The sequence below is a fragment of the Dipodomys ordii genome, unplaced genomic scaffold, assembly GCF_000151885.1.
Source record: "Dipodomys ordii isolate 6190 unplaced genomic scaffold, Dord_2.0 Scaffold52, whole genome shotgun sequence".
Taxonomy (NCBI): domain Eukaryota; kingdom Metazoa; phylum Chordata; class Mammalia; order Rodentia; family Heteromyidae; genus Dipodomys; species Dipodomys ordii.
Genome location: NW_012267268.1, coordinates 4,989,924 through 5,013,491, shown reverse-complemented (window position 1 = coordinate 5,013,491; position 23,568 = coordinate 4,989,924). Strand labels below are relative to the sequence as shown.

Here is a 23,568-nt window from a genome sequence, read left to right as displayed (position 1 = left end):
GGTGAAAAGGTGCAGTAGTGGGGCTCATTGGACATTGTTGAAAGCAAACTATACAACTGGTGGAGCTGGGAGGGAGGGACTGGGAGAGAGTAAGAGAAGGGATGGCACCGGACAAAAGGAAATGTACTCATTAACTGATTTATGTAGCTATAATCTCTCTGTGTATCACTTTTGTAATAACAATAAAGTTTTTTTTAAGGAACTCCTCCTGAAGAGCAGTTTGTCCATCTTCTCCAAATGCCTTCATTCTGGCTTCACTGCAACTGGTTCAGTGTTGGACAGTGTGAGTCTTGGTTTGGTTTCCACCTGTGCTGGGCATACCCTCACCCCCAACTTCCCTGGAAGTGTTAGTTCTGGTATGCATGTTTCCATGTGGCCTAGATGCTTTAAAAGCCAAGATTAAAGCATACTAGTCTGATCCTGGTTACTTTCTCCTCTCTCTCTCTCTCTCTCTCTCTCTCTCTCTCTCTCTCTCTTTGTTGGTCATGGGGCCTGAACTCTGGGCCTGGGCACTGTCCCTCAGCTCTTCAGCTCAAGACTAGTGCTCTGCCACTTGAGCCACAGCACCACTTCCGGCTTTTTCTGCTTTTATGGTGCTGAGGAATCAAACCCAGGGCCTCATGCATGCGAGGCAAACACTCTACCACTGAGCTACTTTCCCAGCCCATACTCTATACTTTTCAAATGAACCATGAGTCTCTCTCCTAAGAAAGACCACCAGTAAGTTCCTAAGCCTGTTGCTTCAACATCCTAGAAACTACAGTCTATTGGCTTTGGAACAAGGCTGTCAGGCCCTGCAGTTTGTAGAGTCTCTGCTGCCTTGAGCTGTGCCTGGGGTCTGTTTGCTGCAGCAGCTCAAGGCTGCCTTGCCCATCAACCCATTTCCAGAATGGATTGTATCCTGGTTTTCCATCCTTCCTCTCCTGGGTGACTTTTACAGGAACTTGTCTATAGCACACTAGCCAACTGGTCATCTGAGTCAGCTTGCTGCAAAGGAAGATTGGTTGTTAGAAGAATGGTTAATGGCTGCTTTGCTTCCAGTTCTGTTTACTTGGTACCAGAAAGACACAGATGCAGGAATTACAGAGTGAATAAATCTTTTCAAAACCACGAGGTTGGAATGATATGAAATTTTTGTGTATAATGTAAGCATGATTGTATTTCCTTGTGTACATCGAAGGATAACACTGAATCTTATCTACCATACTCTTAGAGTATTGAGTGATCACTGACTTTCACAAGTCAGGGTGGTTAGGTTTATCTAATTACAAAGTGGCTCCAGCCAATGGAAGGGGAGGGGAGCTTCAAGTCCTCATGGCCTCTTTGACTTGGAGAGTTTGGACAGGAATTGGAATGCAAGCTTTCCTTATTTACAGACACTGTCAGAATACTCTTCAGCAGATCTTAAGCTACCAAAGTTGTTTATAGGTAGTTGGCAAAGGTCCATACGGCATTTTATCTCAATGTGAAAAATTTATAAGCACCAGATCCAGCTGCTGAAAAATGTGCTTGATGAACGCAAAGCAGTCTGCTACAGGACCTTGTAGATGGATGGAAATGTCCATTGCTCAAAGACATCCCAGCCCACAGCTGCTTCTCCCAAAAGCAACCCACGGAAGGGAAGCAAAACTAGTAATATTATACACAGATCCAACAGCTTCTGATGTTTTCATCAAAGGAAACTGAACATGTAAAGGGGAAAATATTCTTCTAAATTCACCTTTTGCTGAATTTCTATTTTTCTATCAGCTTTGCATTTCTTCACCATGTAGAGGGGGATTTTTTTGTTATTGTTTCGGCTGTAGAAATGGTTTCTTTACTTAGAAGTTTAAGAATATATGTGCCATTGGAGATCTCATACATTTCCCATACTAGTAGTTTCTCAAAATGTTAAATACAAGTTATCTTATGAATGAGCAATTTTACTGCTAGGAATATATCCAATGAAAAATGCAAACATACCTCCAGATAAAAATATAGCTACAAATGTTCATGGCAACAGCATTCCTAACAGCCCCCAAGTAGAAGAAACAGAAATATCCATCTACACTGTGGCTCAAGTGGTAGAGCGCTAACCTTGAGCTGAAGAGCTGAGGGACAGCGCCCAGGCCCAGAGTCAAGCCTCACAACCAGACCCAAAAACAAACAAACAAACAAACAGAAATATGCATCTAGTGATACACAGATTAATAGAATATGCTATATCCATAAAATGGAATATTATTCATCAATGAAAAAGAATGAAATATTGATTAAAGGTGAATGACTCTTGAAACACTCTGCTAAATGGAAAAAGTCAGTCACAAAAGACCTTATAATATAGGATCCCGGGCTGGGAAGGTGGCTCAGTGGTAGAGTGCTTGCCTTGCATGCATGAAGCCCTGGGTTTGATTCCTCAGCACCACATAAGCAAAAAGAAAAAAGCCAGAAGTGGCACTATGGCTCAAGTGGTAGAGCACTAGCCTTGAGCTGAAGAGCTGAGGGACAGTGTCCAGGCCCAGAGTTCAGGCCCCACAACCGGACCCCCCAAAAAAATATATAGGATCCCATTTACAGGAACTGTCCAGAACAGGGAAACTTAGCGAAAGACAGAAAACAAATTAGAGTTTGTTTGGGATTGAATAGTTGGGAGAGCAGGAGATGGAGAGTGAGGTAGAGATATTTTCGGGGGATAATAAGAACATTCTACAATTGGTTATAGTGGTAGATATACATAGTAAAAACAGTGGATTGTATATCTTGAATTAGTGAGCCTTATGATATATAAATTATATCTAATACAAGTTACTGTGTGTGTGAGTGCATATACGTGCTTGCGTGCGTGCGTGCGTGCGTGTGTGTGTTTGTGTGTATGTGTATGAGAAAGAGAGAGAAAATGTGTTCTGGAACTTGAAATCAGGGCCTGGGCACTGTCTCTTAGCTTTTTCTGTTCAAGGCTAGTGCTCTACCATTTGAGCCACAGCTCCACATCTGGCACTTTTGGTAGTTAATTCGAATGTCTCATGGACTTTCCTTCCCAGGCTAGATTTAAACGATGATCCTCAGATCTCAGCCTCCTGAATATCTAGTATTACAGACATGAGACACTAGTGCCTGGCTCTAATAGAACTTTCTGTATTTTCTTTCTTTCTTTTTTTTTGCCAGTCCTGGACTTGAACTTAAGAGTCTGGGCACTGTCCCTGAGCTGCTTCTGCTCAAGGCTAGCACTCTACCACTTGAGACGTAGCACCACTTCTCGGCTTTTTCTGTGTATATGGTACTGAAGAATGGAACCCAGGGCTCCATGCATGCTAGGCAAGTACTCTACCCCTAAGTCACATTCTCAGACCTCTAATAGAACTTTTGAAAAGGTGTAAATGTGTTTCAGTCTGTTTTAGACTATTCTTTCAGAGAATCACAATCTGGGTAATTTATAGTGAACAGGATAGATGAGAAGGTAAATGATGTCATCTTTATAGCCCCCTACAGCTCTGGAGTCACTCTGAATTCCAATCATGATGTATGTGTGACCCTGGGCAATAACAACCTCTCTGTGCCCCTCAGAATCCTCCTCAGGCTTGTCACAGTAGTGCTGGTTACCATCCCCTCAACCTACTGCTCAGGGCCGTCAAAGGGAGGTTTCTCAAATGTTAATGTACATTGTTTCTCAGATGTAAAATGTGCCATCTTTCTTCTTGAAGCTGCAGAGGTGGCCTCAGGATGAAAGCTAACACTCCCCAGCAAAGCTATGAGGCCTTCTAGCTCAACTGTATCCCTACCTCCCCTGCCATGGCCCCTGGAACACAAGCTTAGTTAGTCTACAAAGGTACAAACGTGCTGGGCATTTCCCATCTCCACCTTGTACTATGTGATTTCTTTCTTCCTTCCTTTCTTTCTTTCATTGTGGGGCTTGAACTCTGGGCTTGGGTGCTGTCCCTGCACTCTTCAGCTCAAGGCTAGTGCTCTAACACTTGAGCCACAGCGTCACTTCCAGTTTTCTGGTGGTTAATTGGAGATAAGAATCTCACAGACTTTTCTGCCAGGGCTGGCTTTGAACCGTGATCCTCAGATCTCAGCTTCCTGAGTAGCTAAGATTACAGGCATGAGCCACCGACACCCAGCTTTGACCTATCCTATTTCTCTGCCTAGAATATCCCCTGTCTTCTTCTCCTCCACACCTTTCTTTGCTAGCTACACTTTAAACATTCTGAAAACTCAGCTCAGACATATTATCCCAGAACTCTTATTTGAACTCCCCTCTTCCTCTCGACTGGCTCACCTCTCACAAGCTGGGTAGAATATCTGTCCCAGAATACACCTAGTTAGAAGAGAACTGCCCATCTAGACATGGTACCAGGTCATAATCATCTTGATACCCCTGGTTCTTGCTGTGGCTGGAATCTAGTTCATTTCCTCCAAAACTCAGTTTGAAATTTGAGTTGGGGTGTCAGGAGATGATGCTTTTAAGACATGATTGTTTGTGAGAGACTGCTACCTTTTGTGGGACTGGGTTAATTCTCTTGGTCATTAGAGAATTCTTGCTCTTGGAGGACTGAACTCATTTCGTGGAAGTGGATTAAGCTAAGGGCTCCCTTGACTTACATTTCTTCCACATTGCTGGTGCCTTAATTTTTGACCTCTAGAACCATAAGCCAAAGTAAACTGTTCTTTTGTTTTTGTTTTTGGTTAGTTGTAGGGCTTGAACTCAGGGCCTAGGCATGTCCCTGTGCTCTTTTGCTCAAAGCTGGAGCTTTACCACTTTGAGCCACAGTGCCACTTCTGGTTTTCTGGTGGTTAATTGGAGATAAAAGTCTCACAGACTTCCCAGGCTGCTTTTGAACCATGATCTTAGATCTCAGCCTCCTGAGTAGCTAGGATTACAGGGGTGACCACCAGCGCCTAGCTAAACTTCTGTTCTTTATAAGTCACACAGACATAGGTAGCTTGTTAAAGCAACAAAATGGTAAACTAAGACAGAACATTGTGATGGTTACATGTCAGGCATTCAATAAATGAGTGAATAAAATGAATGATAAATAAACAACCCACACGTATGACACCTTCAACCCCCAGGTGGCTCAGAACTCATAGGGAACATTTTAGGTGGAAGTCCTTTCACGAACTCACCTAGTGTACTAGCTCAGCCTGGGGTTGAGTAAGCATTGAAGGCTTGAACAGTTATATATTGCTCTCTGTGAAGGGCATAAAATCTTGGGAAGGCATTGCCTGCTGCCAGAATGTTTGGAGGAAAAAAAAAAGTAGTGCGTTTATCTTTTGAAAGATTTTTTTAAAAATAAAAATAGTATATCATTATAAACAATAACTCAGTTAAATAAACTGTTTAACTGAGATTTCCATGCTGATTACAAATGAATGGCACCATATACAAAATAGTTTGGGGAAGGGCCCTGAGGACGTGACAGGTTTTTGTTTTAAAAATATAAGATTGATGTCTGTATTTCAAGGCGTATTGTTCCCTCCAGTTTAATAAACCATTTTTTCTCAGCTCATAATCCTGGCTTATGACACAAGCTAAAGGTAACTTGTGGGCCAAAAAAAGAAGAATGAATGAAGTAGGAAGTAAATTATTCCTCGCCGCTTCTATATTTTCTACTTGCAGGAAACAACTGTGTAGCCTCACCATGCATGCCGAACAGGTCCTGCAAAGAGGGAGTTATCTTTGCTATTCTTGGAGTCCCTGTAGAGACCAGTTAAATCGGACGGGAAGATGGTGAACCCAGGACATGTTGTGAGGGGAAGGGAGAAATTACTGGGAAAGAGTTCTGCTCAAATGTTTTGGGGAAAACAAATAAGAACACAAAAAGGCATGGGGCCAAAAATATAGTTCACACAAAATGGGATAGGCTGATAATACCATTGTTAGCAATGATGTAGGGAAATGAGAACTCTCACGCACTAGGGCTGGGTGTGTAATTCCAGAGCTTGTGCCCCAGAGGCCTTGGACAAGAGCAATGTTGTCATAGCAACAGTGAGTAGGAACAAGCCACAATCCATCAGTGGTAGGGAGGAAACGAAGTATAAATTCACACAGAGGACACTACACAGCAGTGAACCACACTTTACAAGTGTATGTGGCCAAGCCACAAAAATATAATGTAGTCTGAAAAGAGCAAGTTACCAAGAACTCACACATTATATAATTCCATTTGTGGAAAGTTCAAAAACTAGCCAGACTAGAGACTGTGCTGTCAGGGGAGCTATGTCTTATCTTTAAAGTGTAAAAATGATAATGTATACTCTCATTCACTTTACAATCCTTTTTTTCTTTTGTGGTACTAAGGTTTGAACTCAAGGCCTCTTACTTATGAGACTGGTGCTCTACCACTGAGCCACACCTAAAGCCCTGTTTCTTGCTGATAGTTTTTTGAGTAGGGTCATGTTTCCTGGTCTGCATGTACCCCAGCAGTGATCCACTTACTTTAAGCTTTACATTGCTGCTAGGATGACAAGTATGGGCCACCACATGCAGCTTCTCTTTGTAGAAATGAAGTCTTGAGGGCTTCTCTACCCAGACAGTTCTAGAACTGCAATCCTCTCAGTCTCAGCCAAACACCTAGTTTGCCACTATACCCAGCTATGGGTTCAGAAGTGCTCATAAGAATTTGTCTGCTTGGGCTAAATTCAAACTATGATTATTTTAATCTCCGCTTTTCCAAGTAGCTAAGGATTATAGGTGTGAGCCATTGGTGGCACCTGGTGTGTGTGTGTGTGTGTGTGTGTGTGTGTGTGTGTGTGTGTGTGTTTGTTTGTTCTTGTTATTGGTGGTACTGAGAACTGGACTTAGGGCCCATACTAGGCAAGTACTTTACCATTTGAGCCATGCCCCCAACCCTAGGAGTCATTTTAGAATGAAAGCAAACAGGAATGGTGAATCAGACACTGAGAAAGGTGTGTGGATAGAGAAGAAAAGAACAGCAAGTCAGCTCAGCCAAAACATCTGCTCCAGGTATAACTGGAGTTTCACTCAAGGACAACAGGTAGTACTCAAAAAAAGTAGCCTTTCAAGCTAATATGCATTGGTCATAAGCTTCTACCACACCAAAAGGGTTCATTTGCTTCTTTTTCAAACTGAATGAGTCTGTTTTTTATTTATTACTTTTTCTTTTTGTGTGGGTATTGGGGCTTGAACTCAGGGCCTGGGCACCTGTCCTTTACTATTTTTTTTGAAGGCCAGTGTTCTACCACTTGAGCCACAGCTCCACTTCTAGCTTTTTAGTGGTTAATTGGAGATAAGAGGCTCATGAACTTTTTTTTTTGCCTAGTCTAGCTTTTAACTATAACTTCAGATCTCAGTCTCCCGAGTACCTAGGATTACAGGCATGAGTCACAGGTGCCCAGAGCATTTCTTTTTTTTTTGCAACATTTTTTTTTTCCGGTCGTGAGGCCTGAACTCTGGGCCTGGGCACTGTCCATCAGCTCTTCAGCTCAAGGCTAGCGCTCTACCACTTAAGCCTCAGCCCCACTTCTGGCTTTTTCTGCTTATGTGGTGCTGAAGAATCGAACCCAGGGCCTCATGCATGCAAGGCAAGCACTCTACCACCGAGCCAACTTCCCAGCCCAGCATTTCTTTTTTAATGTCTTGCAAAACACTCACCACAATGCTGTCTTTAACTCACTTACCCTGCTTTTGACCTAATAAGCCTGTTGACACTACTGCTTGTATAAGGAGCTATCTAGTGCCTGTCAGCTACTGATGGCTTAAAACCCTTCAAGGGCCTTCATCACCTGTAAGACATGCTTGATGTTCTGCTGCTTCATGGTTTGGTAGATGATCTTCATAGCTCATGAGATCCTCTCAGTACAACCCAGATATCACCTCCTGCACAGTGAGAACTCCAGATTTCTAAGTCAGGGCTGAGTGCTTCCTCTTCTGGTTCACATAAACCCTATGTATGTCTCAGTTTCTGGTATGGTAAATTCACAACAGACCCTGTTCTCACTGGACTCAGAGACCTTCAGGACCATAGCCTCTGTCTAGTCGTATTTTCACCTTGGGTGATGTTGAAAATGCCAGCCAGTCAGCAATTCCCAGACAGCAACTGGCCAGAGGGGTGCTAGGGCTGGAGCCAGGTTCTGTGGATGCCTCTATCCCACCCCTAAACTGCTGGTTTGAACTCCTTATCTGATGAATCACAAGAACCTTGGATGCAGAGATGGGAAACCCAGGACAATATAAATAGTACAGATGTAATTCGAAATTTTTTGAGACAGGATCCTGCTCTAGAGCCCAGACTGAGTTTTTCAATATTTTAACTACTGATATGGCCATATATATGGATCCAGCTGTTCAGTTTCAATGTCCCTCACATACCTAGAGACAGATAGTGCTATACTTGGTAATAGGCATTTCGTGAGTGTTTCCTCAAAGAATGAGATACACACTAACATATAATTGAAATCATCAACCATTTTCCAAGCAAAAAGGTCAGAATCTGAAATTTGGCTTTACCTTCCCTTTACCTCAATGCAGATTGGTTAGTGGATGGGCATGTGACCCATGCTGGTCCAATGAGACTCAGTCCTGGACTTTTGCTTGAATCCTGCCAGCCTCCTCAGCCTTCCAGTCACTCTTGATTCCAAACTAGTTTCATTAATTCTCTTGGCTTCATGATGAAGACTGTTAATTTTTTTTTCAAAATAACACAAGATAAAAATATTCCTGGACATGGAGAGAGTCGGGTTGCTGCAAACTGACTTTAACCTCTAGGCCCAGTGTGCTTGAAGAAGTCCCTGTACCATTTGGTTAAATGTCCCAGCGTATATAGAATTTTTGACTTGGTTTGTTTTGTGTTGTGTTGTTTTACCTTTTGTAACTGTAATTCAGTCCAATTCAAGTGGAACAGTGAATTTCCACTAGAAAAAAAACACAAGTTCGTGTCTTTATGCCTTTCGTAACGTGTCACATCCTATGACACTTTGCTGGTTCACTTTGAGTACTCACCTCTCACCAAGCAGGACATTTGATAGATTTATAAATGTGGGAAAGTCCAGGTTGTTCATGACAGGGTAGGCATGGATAGGAACAAGCAAGGTGTCATCTCCCTAAAATTAATGAGTGAAAAAGAGTTAAGTTTGTTGTTCTGAAAACTGTAATTCTGAAGAGAAACTTGTAGATGCTATATTTCTGATGTTGTTTTTGGTCAATTTTGTAAGAAACTTCAGTGCTTAGATCACATTAGAAATACCGAGTTGTCTTCACCATAAGCCAAGTGTAGAAAAATTTAAGTACGTATCATTTAAACAATGTTCACTATTACCCAAGGAAGCTAGAGATGATAAACTATTGTCTTCTATTAAAAATTATATAGAAGACACTCTTTAGTGATCTAAGAGAGAAAGAAACTAGCCTGCATTTGTTGGATCTACAAAGCTCAGAATAGTAAGCATTTGCTGGCAAGAAGCAGCAGAAACCTATTTCCTGCTCTGCGTATTACATGACCTTGAGCAAGACCTTCAGCCTCTTCAGTCTTGTTTCTCTTTTTGCCAAGTGGTGATAATCATACTTTCCCTCAAAGGCATCTTTAAGAATTAAAGTGAGCTGGGCATGGTGGCTCTGGCTTATAAATGTAGATACTTGGGAGGCTAAAACCTGAAGGATCTCTGTTCAAAGCTAACCCATGCAGTAAGGTATGTAAGACTTTATCTCCAATTAGCTAACAAAACGTTGAATTTGAGACATGGCTCAAGTAGAGCACCAGCTATAAGCAAGAAAGCTGAATAAGACTATAAAGCACAGAGTTCAAGCCCTTGAATCAATCACACACACACACACACACACACACACACACACACACACACACACACGCACACACACAGAGAAGATTACAGCTTTTAAAAAATGAAAAGTACTGCATGAATATAAAGCAACATTATCAGCATGAATATCAGAGACAGGAAATGGTTCCTATTACTCTACATGGTGCCTATTCTAGGAACTTTTCTTCTGCTGGGTACTGAATAGTTCTTCTAAAAAGTATTCGAGTTTTATTTTTAGATTTTTTAAAATGAAGCTCCAAAACATAATAGTCGTTTGTCATATTCTTAAGATGTGTTTCTTGATATCTGGGGTCACCAGTGTTTATAATCACAGTATGTGCAGATGCTATTGTTCTAGCTTGGCCCTTATAGGAGCACATTGATGCTATTTGACAAAAGCCTTCATGAAAGCCCAGAAACACAGGAGAAATGAGGAGGATTTGCATAGGCTCTGAGAGGCCTGCAGCAGTCTCCCAGGTTCCCTTCAGCCTAACACCTTCCCAGTCAGGATGCATGCAACCGGCCTTCCAGTACCTTCCACACCAGTCAGACAAGCTACTTAGAGACTAGCTGGCAGTGGACTGAATTAGCCCTGACCCATAATCCCATTCTGCTTTCTTCCTGGGAGGAAATGGGTCGCTCCCCCAATCTTAATTTTTAAAAAAAGCAACTTTAAGAAACTTACCTTACAGTGAACACGGATGCAATCATAATAATATCGCCACTCATTTGGAGAAAATGTAATAGTGATCATGAGAGACAAGCCAGGGACGAGGCGGTGCTCCTGAAAGGTAAGTGGGATGCTGTTGGAACCAGCAAGCCAGAGACAGAAAAGCACAGCCCAGCAGAGAGCACTATAGGAACGGCAGTGGATGACCCAAAGACACTTACCTTCTTCTCATAGCTGATTTGAAAGAATTTGGTCTGTGGGGGTAAAATATGCACGTGTGTGTCTTCGTCAGAAACATTGACCAGGTGCTGGGTAAGAAAAAGATGCATTTAGAGTCAAGAAATTGTTTTATTTATATGCATATTCATCTCATTTGTTTCCTCCTCTAAAAGGATTTGAGAAGACAGTGTGTGTGTGTGTGTGTGTGTGTGTGCGCACGCGCGCGCGCGAGCGCCAGTCCTAGGACTTGAATGCATGGCCTGGGCACTGTCTCTGAGCTTTTTTTGCTCAAGACTAGTGCTCTACCACTGAAACCACAGCTCTACTTGCAGGTTTTTGGGGTGTTTTTTGGTAGTTAATTGGAAGTAAGAGTCTCACATTCTTTCCTGTTCAGGCTGGCTTCAAACCTTGAGCTTCTGATGTCAGCTAGGATCATAGGCATGAGCCATCAGTGCCTGGCAGGGAAAACTTATTTTTAACTTTTCAAAAGATCAGACATCATTTAAGAATAGGAAAATATGCCCATATGCCTAGTGTGCCCCTCTTGGGAATGGTACCAGAGCTTCCCAATCCCCTTTTGTCCTTCCCATATTCCTTAGTCCTACATAGTTAGGTTTGTGCTTTCTGTTGAATTCTGATCCTGAGTTGCCCGAACTAAGAGGGCAGCCATCGATTCCCATGGGTTCTCTAATTATAGGCTACTGGCTCTGAGCTGGGAGGAGAATCAGGAAAAGTTATATGGCTGGGTCAACTTCCTACGGACAGGCAGCAGCAGGTCAGTTCTGTGAGGTAGGACTAAAGGGGGTCAACTTAGCTGAACTTGATGAAATAAATCAGTTTCTTCTGCTTAAGAGAAGAGCAAGAACTTTGGGTTCTGAGGATCTGGCCTTCCTGTGGGCCAACTGGGGAATAAGAGGCCTTTGGCTTACAAAGTATAGGCTAGAGTCTCCACCCACATTGCTACTCCAGAAGGCCCATGCCCAAGGCTCTGTGTTCCTGGGGAATCTAAGTTAGACTTCAGACCTTAGCTCCTGATAAGGTTATAGAGGTGTTGGAGCAGAAGTGAGGTATTGATAAAAGTTCTTATTCTTACATGGGAACATTCTTAAAATACAACCATTTTAACATTGTTTTGCTACTTTTTTGTTGTTATTGTTTTTTGTACCAGTGCTGAGGCTTGAACTTGGGATCAGGGCACTAGCCCTCAGGTTTTTGTTTTGTTTTCCCTCAAGGCAAATTCTCTACCATTCCACTTCTGACTTTTTGGTGGTTAATTGTAGATAAGAGTTTCATGGACTTTCCTGCCCAGGCTGGCTGTAAACCTCCATCCTCAGATCTTAGCTTCCTGAGTAGCTAGGATTATAGCTATGAGCTATCTTTTATTTTTAATATGCTGAAAGCCTAAAGATAAAAGCTCCCCAGGAATTTCTTGACTTCTAAGAGGCCCAGCAGAAGAGACAATCTAGGTGAAGGCTGGGGTTCCCATAGGGTGGTCCTTGCAAGAGAGAGGGAGACAGGTATACTGGGCTATCATCCTCTGGGCCTTAGGTTGTGAGACTCACCTCTGGACAGATGCCCAGACCTGGTAGATGTGACAAAAAAGATAAGCATGGGAACATGACCATAAAGGCCCTGAGCTAGGTGTCCAAGGAGAGCTGATTTTATCATCACCATTTACTTACAAGTAATCCAGCAAAGACATTAAGCAAGGGTGTATGAACTTGTGTTGGTTTGTACCCTGGAAGTACAGAAAATGACATTCTTTGCCTTGTGGATGCTGAGGGTCCTCATCTAGGTCCATACCACATCTAGAGTGGTACTCGGAGAACTTCAGTGATGTTCACCGGATGGGGGTTGCTAGGCTTCTAGATTAGAGAAGGGCTCATGGGGATACAGGGATTATCAGGAAATAATTATCCTGATATTTCGACCCTCAAACAGAAGGGATATAAGAATCTGGAGCTCAAATGCCCAATGTCCTTCAGGATGACATTTAGCCAGGTGCCAGTGACTCATGCCTGTAACCCTAGCCACTCAGGAGACAGATTTTAGGATTTCAGTTCAAAGCCATCCCAGGCAGAAAAGTCCAAGAGACTCTTATCACCAATGAACCAGCAAAAATCTGTTTGTTTGTTTGTTTGTTTTTGGGTCTGGTCGTGAGGCTTGACCTCTGGGCCTGGGCGCTATCCCTCAACTCTTCAACTCAAGGCTAGCACTCTACTACTTGAGCCACAGCACCACTTCCGGCTTTTTTTTTTTCTGATTATGTGGTGCTGAGGAATCGAACCCAGGGCCTCAGGCATGCAAGGCAAGTGCTCTACCACTGAGCCATCTTCCCAGGCCCAAACCAGCAAAAATCTGGAAGCTGAAGTGTGGTCCAAGTGTTAGAGCGCCAGCTTTGAGGGGGAAAAGCCAAGTGAGAGAACAAGGCCCTGAACTCAAGCCCCCTGCCCCCCATTAACATTCAGAGGACTCAAACTCTCTTAGGTCCTTAACTTCAACTGAAAATCTGATGGAAAATAGAGTATGCAAGACTAAAGGGCTGGGCACACAATTCCACATGGTAGATGACAGTAAAGGCTGTGACTGGACTTTAGTGATGGTAGGGGAAGAAAAATTCTGCAAACAATGACTTCTTTTACTTCTCATCCTCCTCCTCCTTTTTCTTCCTTCTCCTCCTCCTCTTCCTACCTCTTCTCCCCCTCCCCCTTTTTTGAGGCAGTCTATGTTGCCCAGCTGATCTTGAACTCTCCTGCTTCAGCCTCCTTAGTTGCTGAGAGTACAGATATGTGCTTCTGCACTTGGGCTTGGACAAGGACACTGAGACAAAAAAAGAAAAAAACAACAACCCTGGTGCCCAGAAAGCTTTATTAATGAACTTGGAACACTAACAATGCTTAACAAACTGACTCCCAAACACACTGTAAAAACTAGAGATTCTATTCATGTTTCAGTTCTCTGCTGTGAGTTGCAAATACCCATGGTTTGCTATAATTAGCCATGTTTTTGTCGTATTAAAGATTGTGTTGTCTGAACCCCTGAGAACAGAGAGGCCATTTAGTAGAAGACACAGTGATGTGGTGTTGCTCCAAGCAGGGCTGGGTCTAGACTTTGCCTCAGGCTTTTTCCACTGCTTCTTACTGTCTCCTACATCAGGGAAGCTCAGGGACCAAACTATGCACCATCTTTCTTTCCTTTCATGCTGTATTAGCAAATTGGTTTTATTTTTAGGTTGTTAAAAATAATATCTTTCCAGGGATAAAATGGTATTCTTGCCTTTCCACTTACAACTAAAACCAGGGGGGAAATCATTATTAAAAACACAAGAGGGGTAAAACGAGTCGTTTAAATAAGGATACAGGTGGACCCGTTGCAACAATGAGATGTACAAGTCCTTATGTCGAAAACGAACTTTACAACTTTGGTGGGGGGGAGGAGGATTAGGTGGGGGGGTGGGGGGAGGATGGGAAGGGATGGGAAGGGGAAACAAAGGAGGAGGCTACAATGCTTGATAAGAAATGTACTCATTATCTTGCCATGTAATTGTAACCCCTCTGTACAATATTTTCACAATAAAAAGTAAAAAATTAAAAAAAGAAATGTACTCATGACCTTGCTCATGTAACTGTAACCCCTTTGTACAGTATTTTCACAATAAAAAACTTATTAAAAATGCAAAAAAATCACAAGAAAGTAGATTTTAAGTTAATATTTGAAAACATAACAAAACCCGAGTAACCCAGCACTGCCCTTGAGGCAAGATAAAGTTGCCTACAATCTTACCCTGTCTTCTGTTTCAGGGTGCCAGTGGACTCTCGGATCGTCCAGGATCCCTGACCCCCTGGGAGCTAGCCTTCCCTGGCTCTGTTCCCCAGGATGCATCCTTTGGGAGGCTCATATTGACCACAATATGAATGAGATTCAGGTCTTTCTTCTGTTGTACAGGATGTCTTCTTTCCACCAAAAACAAACAAACAAACAACAAACAAACACCCACCAATCACACATCAAGATGCCTCACCATGACCTGGGATTTACAGGGATAAGATAGAGAGATCAGGGCTCTCTTTACTTCCCTTCCTTCATTCTCCTCACATTCCCTTCCGTATGCAATTGCAGGATTTGTAACAGGTACTGATTTTGCTGAAAAGCAATGATTCCTTATTTGGGTCCACAAATTACCTCAAAGGAGAGGAAAATAAGCTTGGCATCTTTGCCTCCATTTTCTATGTATTTTCAAGGCATTCTCTCTGCGGATCCTTTGGAATCATTTGAGGTTCTAGGGACAGGCCTGATGGATGCATCTTTGTGAAAAGTAACTGAAACCATCTGGAAGGAACAGTAGAACTTCTGGAAAGAATATCCAGCAGGCAATGATGACTTGTTTACCCTGATCAGTGATGACAGTGGTAACAACCTCTGTGGAGCCCCTCCCCAAACAAGGACTAAACCAATAATCAACCAGACCATACTTTGAACAGATTTTATCATTAGGTATCTCCCTCTCACCTCTGTCTCCAGTTCCTTGTGTATGTCACCAATAGTTCACGTCCGTACATTGAAGATAGTGGAAGATGAGCTGAAGTACTATCTTCCCATGGCTGCCCATGGTCTGTAATAAATCTCCTTTCTATGCCCTTTACAATAGGGGTGAATGGCTAGACCTGACATGTGGAACTCCTAGAGTTTGAACCTGGGGCCTAAATACAGGTCTATGCTTCTGGACTGGAGTGAAAAAAAACGAGTCTGCCTCCAAGGAAGTCTTGGTCTAGTGTGCGTGGGGTGTAATCTTTACTCCAAAGCATTTATCCCAGGATGTTTCCAAACACAACATTTTCAGCCTCCAAGCTGGGCAGGGGTGGGGGTGGGGGGGATTTCCATTCAGTCGCTGCCAACTTCTCTAGAGGAGGTCAAGTCTTTATTCAGGGATCTGGGGCCAAATTCCAGCAGTTCTGTATGATCTTGAAGATGTTTTATCTTAAAATACATTCTGCTCATATACTGCATTCCTCTCAATAGAGAGAAATTGGTACCCAAGAAACAGGAGCTGTGTTTATGTTTGTCGTATTGATTCTCCCTCCCTTCCATGTCTACATAGGAGCCATCGAAATTCGTGGTCTTAGTTTTGAGAAGCAAGCTCCTGCTGTGGGGAAAGGTGGAGTTAAAAACTAATATTATTGCTTTACAAATCCAGAAGGAAATGTTCACTCTTTTACAATAAGGCTTTACAAGGCTAACAATTTTATTTGAGCTGGCAACACAGCACTGGTTGTCTTCTAGGAAAATTGATGGATTATTTACTTAATAAATATAATTTCCCAGACAACATCTTTCCACAGCAGGGAGAGGGAGAATGTAAGGAGTCTCTGTTTTGAGAAAATGGAGGAGCATTCATTCAAATTTGAAAGTAAATCGAAGCACAGATTTCAACATGAATGCAAGATCTGGATCAATTTCAAACATTAATAAACAGTTTGTTGTAGTTTTAAACACACATTCAATCATCCCATCCCTGGGCAATTTACATAGTTTCCTGTGGTGAAACCAAGATAAAAGCAGAGTTGTTGTATTTTTCCCCTTGTTTGGCAAGAACTTCCAGGAAATAGCCTTGGGCTTCCCCTTAACTTTGTTGGTAGAAATAGGAGACTGGCTTTCTCAATACTTCCTAGAATATTATTACGATGAAGTCATTGTGTACATTTATCTATTTCTGTTTTAATGCCTGATAGAAATGTGTGGCCATTTAGACTTTACACTGTATTACTTGGCACTCATAAGCCTCTACCAAGTTAGTCCAGTCTCGGCAAGTAAGTTCAGTGTGATTCTTTGACAAGTATTTGTTGAGTGCCTTCTGTGTGTTAGACATTGTGCAAGGTACAAAGGAATGATATGAGCGGCAGAGTTGGCTTGTTCTCAGCAGAGTGAGGCAGAACAGAGGCTTTGTATCTCTGTTCAATAACTAAGTCATACTCCTTCCTGGGTTTCCCTAACATTCTCAAGGCCAGTAAGACTTCACAGGGGAACTGAAAATTGATTTCTGAGAGGGCAAAACAATCTCAAATATTACAGTGATGTGGGACCTTCAAAACTACCTCAGAAAATTGCATTCTTTCATGTTTCATTCCTCTCATTAATGTCTCCTTTAAGGACAACAATGGAAGAAAAGGTTGAGTTGGGCACTGGTGGCAACACTTGTAGGCCTAGCTACCCGAGAGGCTGAGATCTGAGGATCAAGGTTTGAAGCCAAACCAGCAAGAAAAGCTATGAGACTCTTATCTCCAATTAATGAACAAAAAGCCAGAAGTGGATCTGTGGCTCAAGTAGTAGAGTGTTAGCATTGAAACAAAAGCTAAGGGACAGCACACAAAGCCTCAGTTCAAGCCTCAGGATGGGTGTACATGCCCATGTGTGTGCACACATGTGCACGCATGCTCACACACAAAGGTTGTGAACCTCAACCATATGCAAAATTCCACAAAACTGACTGAATGTTCTTGAGTCTACCATTGTTCTGTTTAAAAACTCATCCTTAACTTCCTTTACTATCTGAATTACATTCAGGTTGACCTTATCCCAGGCCACACTTCCCAGCTTTCCCCAAGTCCTACAGCCCACCCAAACTAGTGGCCTCCAAGTTCACTACGTGTTTGCTCACCTAGAACCTCTTTCCATGTCCTCCTCTGTGTCCTGAATTTATCTCATTTTGCTTGTGGGCTATGCTACCTGGCTTTTCTTCTACACTCCATTTTTATACTTTCCTGTGTGAGTGGTCAAGAGCTATGTACGTATGACCATATAACCTGATGCTAAATGAAATGAACCTCAAGATAGGGACACAAGAGGTTTTATCTTTGTTGCGGTTCTTTTTAATGTACTTATAATGTACTATGTAATATTTTTGTTTCTTTGTATGTTCTTCCCCCATAGTACAACCCCTGATGTCACTGTATTTGATTCTGGTGTTCTGCATCTTGTATATACATTTTCCTAACCATACTTTTAAACCCTCATCCACTTCCTAAGAATGAAAACTTCCTAAGAGCTGTTTCTCTCTACCCACTTCAATGTGCAGGGCCTTGTGGACACTGTTCCCTTTACTGAGGATGGCCTGATAGAAACTGTCCTTCACTCCCTGATAGTTTTACCATTTGTCAATGTCCTAAAGTGACTCTGATTCAGTATCCTGAATCAGACTTTCTTAAAATCATCAGTCTTACAGTGGCTGGGTCAGAAGAGCATCACACACACACACACACACACACACACACACACACACACACACACACATATCTTGTTACACACAAAGACAATCTCAAAAGCCCATGTGATGCTGGGAACCAGTGCTATCCAGGTCTGTAATCCTAGCTACTCAGGAGCCTAAGACATAAGGATTGAGATTCAAAGCCCAGGTAGATAAATCTAAGAGACTCTTACCTCCAATTAATCACCAAAAAGCCAGAAATTTAGGTGTGCCTCAAGTGGTAGCACACTAATCTTAAGCACAAAAGCCAAGCAAGAGTGTAAGGCCCTAAGTTTAAGCTTCCAGACAAACACGCGCATGCGCGTATGCACGCATGCACACAAGGTGAAGACTTTCCCACCCCAACTTGGCTCAGATGCTAGTGTAGCTCAGATCCAGAGCCCATTATGGAGAAATTCTGGGATGTACTGTCCAGTGTGACTTTGGGAGACTGCATGAGGTCACTGAGGTAGGGGAGCTAATGTAAAGGCTTGGGACAGCCTGGTCAGCATTCAGTTCAGGGAAGAAGACCCAGGCAGGTCTGGTCCTTCATCTAGTTCTACGGAAAACCTCCTGTAGCCTGGCTGCTTGAAGTCCCACTTTTTCTTCTATCCTAGATCCTGCTTAGAAGAGCTACCTTTACCTGGCAGATCTCTGCAAATCCTCTCTTACCAGAACGATTGATTCAGGTATTGGTATCTGATCCCAACAGGTTAAAAGGGTCTGAGTTAGAACACCTAAGAAAGCGACACCCCTTTTCCTGGGAGTGGTAAAACCAGAGTGGTTTGGAGGGAGGTAACCCAAGAGTCAAATTCTGTCATGATCACTCGGTATGTGCTCTATGTGCTGGAATCCTTTCTCCTTCATCTCTAAGAGATACAAACTGCACAGAGCTACAATAAGGATCAAATTGGATCAGTCCCCAGCCCCACCATAGGGCAAAGTAGATAGACTATTGGGAGGAGCCTTTGACACAGTGGAAGAAAACGTGTCCAAGGACACTGATGTAGTTTTAGATTTTCTTAAGCTTCTGATCTAGAACTTGATCTGTTTATGAGTACTTTAAGTGCAAAGACATCTCATTTCATGACCATGATTAACTATCCCCCTTCCAAAGTACCCATCAGAGGACCAGGTGGGGTGTTCCAGGCCTATAATCTTGACGCTCAGAGAGCTTGAGGCAGGAGGTTGCGCGTTCAAGGCCAGCCTAGGCTACTAGTATGACTATCTCAAAAACCCCAAACAGTTAAACAGACAAAAACAAAAGCACCTACCAGAATCTGCTTGTGCTTTTTTCCTACTTGATAGCCTCCAAAATGTACTATGCCAGGCTTCGCCTGGATGACCTTATTGTTCACAAGCTTGGCATAAACCTCTGTAAAAGCAAGGGAGATAAGTACATCATGAGACACCAGAAGGAATATTAAATTAATGAAGGCTCTCTTAACATGGACTGTCTTTCATTTAGGGCATTTTAAGCACAACAAAATTTCAGACACTGGATACAGCTGTCAGTAGGATTAATTATGAACTTAAACTGAACTTTAACTGAACTGAATGCTTCTCCCTCTACTTCTGAGCACTCCTGGGGAGACACTCCCATCACCACAAAAATCTATAGTATACTTATTAGTTATTAAAATAACTCACTCTTCATTCATGTGGTACATGATTTTATAATAAAATACCAACTGGTAAAGACCACACACGTTGTTTTTGCTCTAACACTAAGATTATTACTGTGTGTAATGAATACCCAGTTCACAGTATCCAAATACCAAATGTTGCATTTTATTACTATCTGTTTAACTTTTATTATTTGATCTTGCCTAGACCACAGTACAAGGTGATATAGAGATATCTTAAAGCTCTGAGTATCATTGTGGACAGTAAAGCCTTGGATTATTTTGTTACAATATGAGTGGTTTAAAAAAAAGGTTTTAAGAGTAATGTTAAAATAGCTGAGCTCATATAAGGGTTCAACCTATAAAACTTTGTTCAGATCTTTATTTAGGCAGGGCAGAGACAGGTAGAGAAGGCTCTGGAACTTGTCTCATTTTCATTTGCATGCTTTCTGCTTTGTGTCAGGTGGAGCACTGTATATGTTTGTTTATAGTCCTCACATTAGTGCTATGAACTATTATTTCCACTATGAGGAGTAGGAGAGTGAGGGTCACAGCTAAACAACTTCCTTATAGCTGGGAGAAGAAATCAGGCCTGTATGTGCCTGATTCTGAATACTAAACTGCTGCCCTTGGATTTTCTAATTCCCCCAAATGATAACCATTTGTCTTTGGCTGCATCTAAGTCCTGTGAGCCACAGAGACCCCCACCCCACAATTCACCATCATGATCTGTGACACATCTGAAGTGGGCGTGAAAGTACTGTGGTATTTCCTTTGCAATGACTGCTGGTAGCAGTCACTGCTATCAACTTGGGGCCAAATTAAAGGGCTAGAGGGTGGTGGGTCAGGGGACTGATGATCTCTGTAGATTATTATATAGCATTTCTTTTAAGTGATTTAAGTTACCATTAATTAGTGATTTTTTATATGTTGAAAGAATTTGTGGTTGGGAGAGATAGGAGAGAACAATGGAAGGTGTAACACTCAATATCCATTGTACTCAAACTGATATGCTGCATTAAAGCCCCTTTGTACAAGTACTTAAAGATAGATATATCTATAGATATACATCTATATCTATATCTGTATCTATCTATCTACCAGTTGTGGGGCTTGAACTCAGGGCCTGGGCACTGTCCCTGAGCACTCTACCACTTGAGCCACAGCACCACTTCTGGCCTTGTTTATGTGGTACTGAGGAATGGAACCCAGAGCTTCATGTATGCTAGACAATCTACCACTAAGCCACATTCCAAGCCCCAAGGATAACTTTTTAAAGTAAAAAAAAGAATGACTTTTGTTTTAAGGTTACAGAGTAGATATAAAACTGTCATTTTCCTTCTAACACACCCAAATGATCAAGTATACAATTTTTATTTAACACATCTTAGGATGACAAGAGTCACACCAAAATAAAACATTTCTAAGATGTAAGATGGGGCTCAAAGCTGGGTGTGGTGGCTCACACCTCTAATCCTAGCTACTCAGAAGGCTGGAATCTGAGGATTGGGGTTCAAAGCCAGTTGGGGCAGGAAATGCCATGAGACTCTTATCTCCAATAAACCACTCAGAAAACCAGAAGTGGTGTTGTGGCTCAAGGGTAGAGTGCTTGCCTTGAGCTGAAGAGCTGAGGGACAGTGTCCAGGCCCAGAGTTCAAGCCCCTTGAACAGAAAAAAAAGAGCGATTTAAAAAAAAAAAGATGGGACTTGAAAGACAGGTGGCTGCCACAAAACATGGTAGATAGCTGAACATGGGTCTCCACCAACTGAATGACAGCTAGAGTGCCATCTTGGGGAAATCACATGACCTGTCCAAGTTTCAGTTTCTCCAACAGCAAGTGGAAATAGAATGTACCTCATCAGGTTGTTTTGTGGGGGCTAAATGAGAAAAATGAGGACAAAATGAAGAGACTATTCTCTAACAGATACAGGATTTCCCAGGCTTTGCAGGCTTGGAAATCTGTATAGGAAAACAAGAAGGTATAATATGCATCTATTCCCAAGGAACAAGTAACCTGGCACCATGTGAGGATGGTGTAAGACGATCAAATTGAGATCAGACAGTAAAGGGGGTGAGATGCCAAGGAAAGAAGCAGTGATTTTAGTCTGTGTGCAAGGGGGAACCACTGAGCGTATTCAAGCAGGGTGGAGACAAAGCTGTCAGGTATTCTAGAAAGGAAAGTGATAGGTGGAAAGTGTGTAGAGGGAAAGTGTGTAGAGTACTGTCAGACCCGGTAGCCTGCTGATGTGGGAAACAAGCAGAGAGAGATGGGAAATGTACCTGTGGAAATGGAAGTAGTAGAACTTGGTGACTAATTTATGCTACAAAAAATATACCATTTAATGGAATAGAACTGAAGACCCAGAAATGAATCCACAGATTTATAGCCACCTAATCTTCGATAAGGGAGCTAAAAAAATAGAATGGAAGAAAGCCTTTTCAGTAAATGGTGCTGGCAAAATTGGTTAAACACCTGTAGAAAACTAAAGATAGATCCTTATATATCACCCTGCACCAGAATCGACTCCAAATGGATCAAAATCTCGAAGTCAAAGCAGACACCCTGAAAATATTACAGGAAGGAACAGGAGAAATTCTAAGGCTCCTCGGCACAGACTGAAATTTTCTTAATGAAGACCTAGAAACACAACAAGTCAAAGAAAGGTTGGACAAATGGGATTCCATGAAACTGCAGAGCTTCTGCATGGCAAAGGACATAGTTAGCAAGATTGATAGAAAGCCCATGGATTGGGAGAAGATCTTCACTAGCCATACAATGGACAAGGAGCTCATATCTAAAATATTCTTAGAACTCAAAAAAATAAATCCCTCAACAACAAATCCTCAAAGATACAACTGCCCAATTAATAAGTAGGCTAAATACTTAAAGTGAGACTTCTCTGAAGAGGAAATAAGAATGGCCAATAGATACATGAAGAAATGCTTAACTTCTCTAGCCATAAAAGAAATGCAGATCAAAACAACATTGAGATTCCACTCACCCCAGTTAAAATAGCTGTAATCAAGAAATCTAATAAAACAAATGCTGGAGGGGATGTTGTCAAAAAAGGAATCCCACTGCACTGTTGGTGAGAGTGTAAACTTGTTCAACCACTTTGGAAAGCACTATGGAGGTTCCTCAAAAGACTCCACATAGAACTTCCCTATGACCCAGCAATCCCACTTTTAGGCATTTACCCAAATGATCACAAACAAGGCCATACTAAAGCTACCAGAACAACCATGTATATTGCTGCATTATTTACCATAGCTAAGATATGGAACCAGATGCCCTTCAGTAGATGAATGGATCAAGAGAATGTAGTCTCAAAAAAAAAAGAAAAGAAAATATGGTCTCTCTCTCTCTCTCTCTCTCTCTCTCTCTCTCTCTCTATATATATATATATATATATATGTTGGATTCTATGCCTCCATCAGAAAGAATGATGCTACCCCATTTGTTAGGAAATGGAAAGACTTGGAAAAAAATTACATTAAGTGAAGCATCCCAGAGTTCAAGCCTCACGACCGACAAAAAAAGAGAGAAAGAAAGAAATGTAGGTCCATGGTTTCCCTTATCTACAATAACTAGTATATGTCTAGGACAAGCAGAAGAGGTCAAAAGCTATGTACATATGACCATATGACCATATAACCTGATGCTAAATGAAATGAACCCCAAGATAGGGACACAAGAGGTTTTCTTTGTTGCTGTTCTTTTTTTAATGTACTTATACTATACTATGTGATTTTTTTTTGTTTCTTTTGTGTGTTCTTCCCCCATGGTATAACCCCTGCTTTCACTGTACTTGATTCCGGTGCCCTGAATCTAGTATATACATTTTTCTAATTTGAGGAGGGTAAGGGAAATAACAAAATGCTGAAATAAGGATACAGGATGAGCTGGGCATTGCTAGCTCATGCCTGTAATCCTAGCTACTAAGAAGGCTGAGATCTGAGGATCGCAGTTCAAAGCCAGCCTGGGCAGGAAACTCTGTGAGACTCCTATCTCCAATAAGCCACTCAGAAAACCGGAAGTGGTGCTGTGGCTCAAGTG

General features: G+C 42.1%; 1 protein-coding gene across 1 annotated transcript in view; it reads right to left on the bottom strand.

The window, feature by feature from the left end:
• Nucleotides 1-23,568, bottom strand: part of Cfap221 (cilia and flagella associated protein 221) — a 93,591-nt gene that overhangs the window by 69,156 nt on the left and 867 nt on the right. Inside the window, exons 2-5 of the mRNA XM_013020667.1 lie at nucleotides 19,160-19,260; nucleotides 10,648-10,734; nucleotides 10,442-10,540; nucleotides 8,942-9,042 (exon numbers count right to left, since the gene is read on the bottom strand). Coding sequence (XP_012876121.1) covers nucleotides 8,942-9,042; nucleotides 10,442-10,540; nucleotides 10,648-10,734; nucleotides 19,160-19,260 — 388 coding nt within the window. The remainder of the gene's footprint in view (nucleotides 1-8,941; nucleotides 9,043-10,441; nucleotides 10,541-10,647; nucleotides 10,735-19,159; nucleotides 19,261-23,568) is intronic.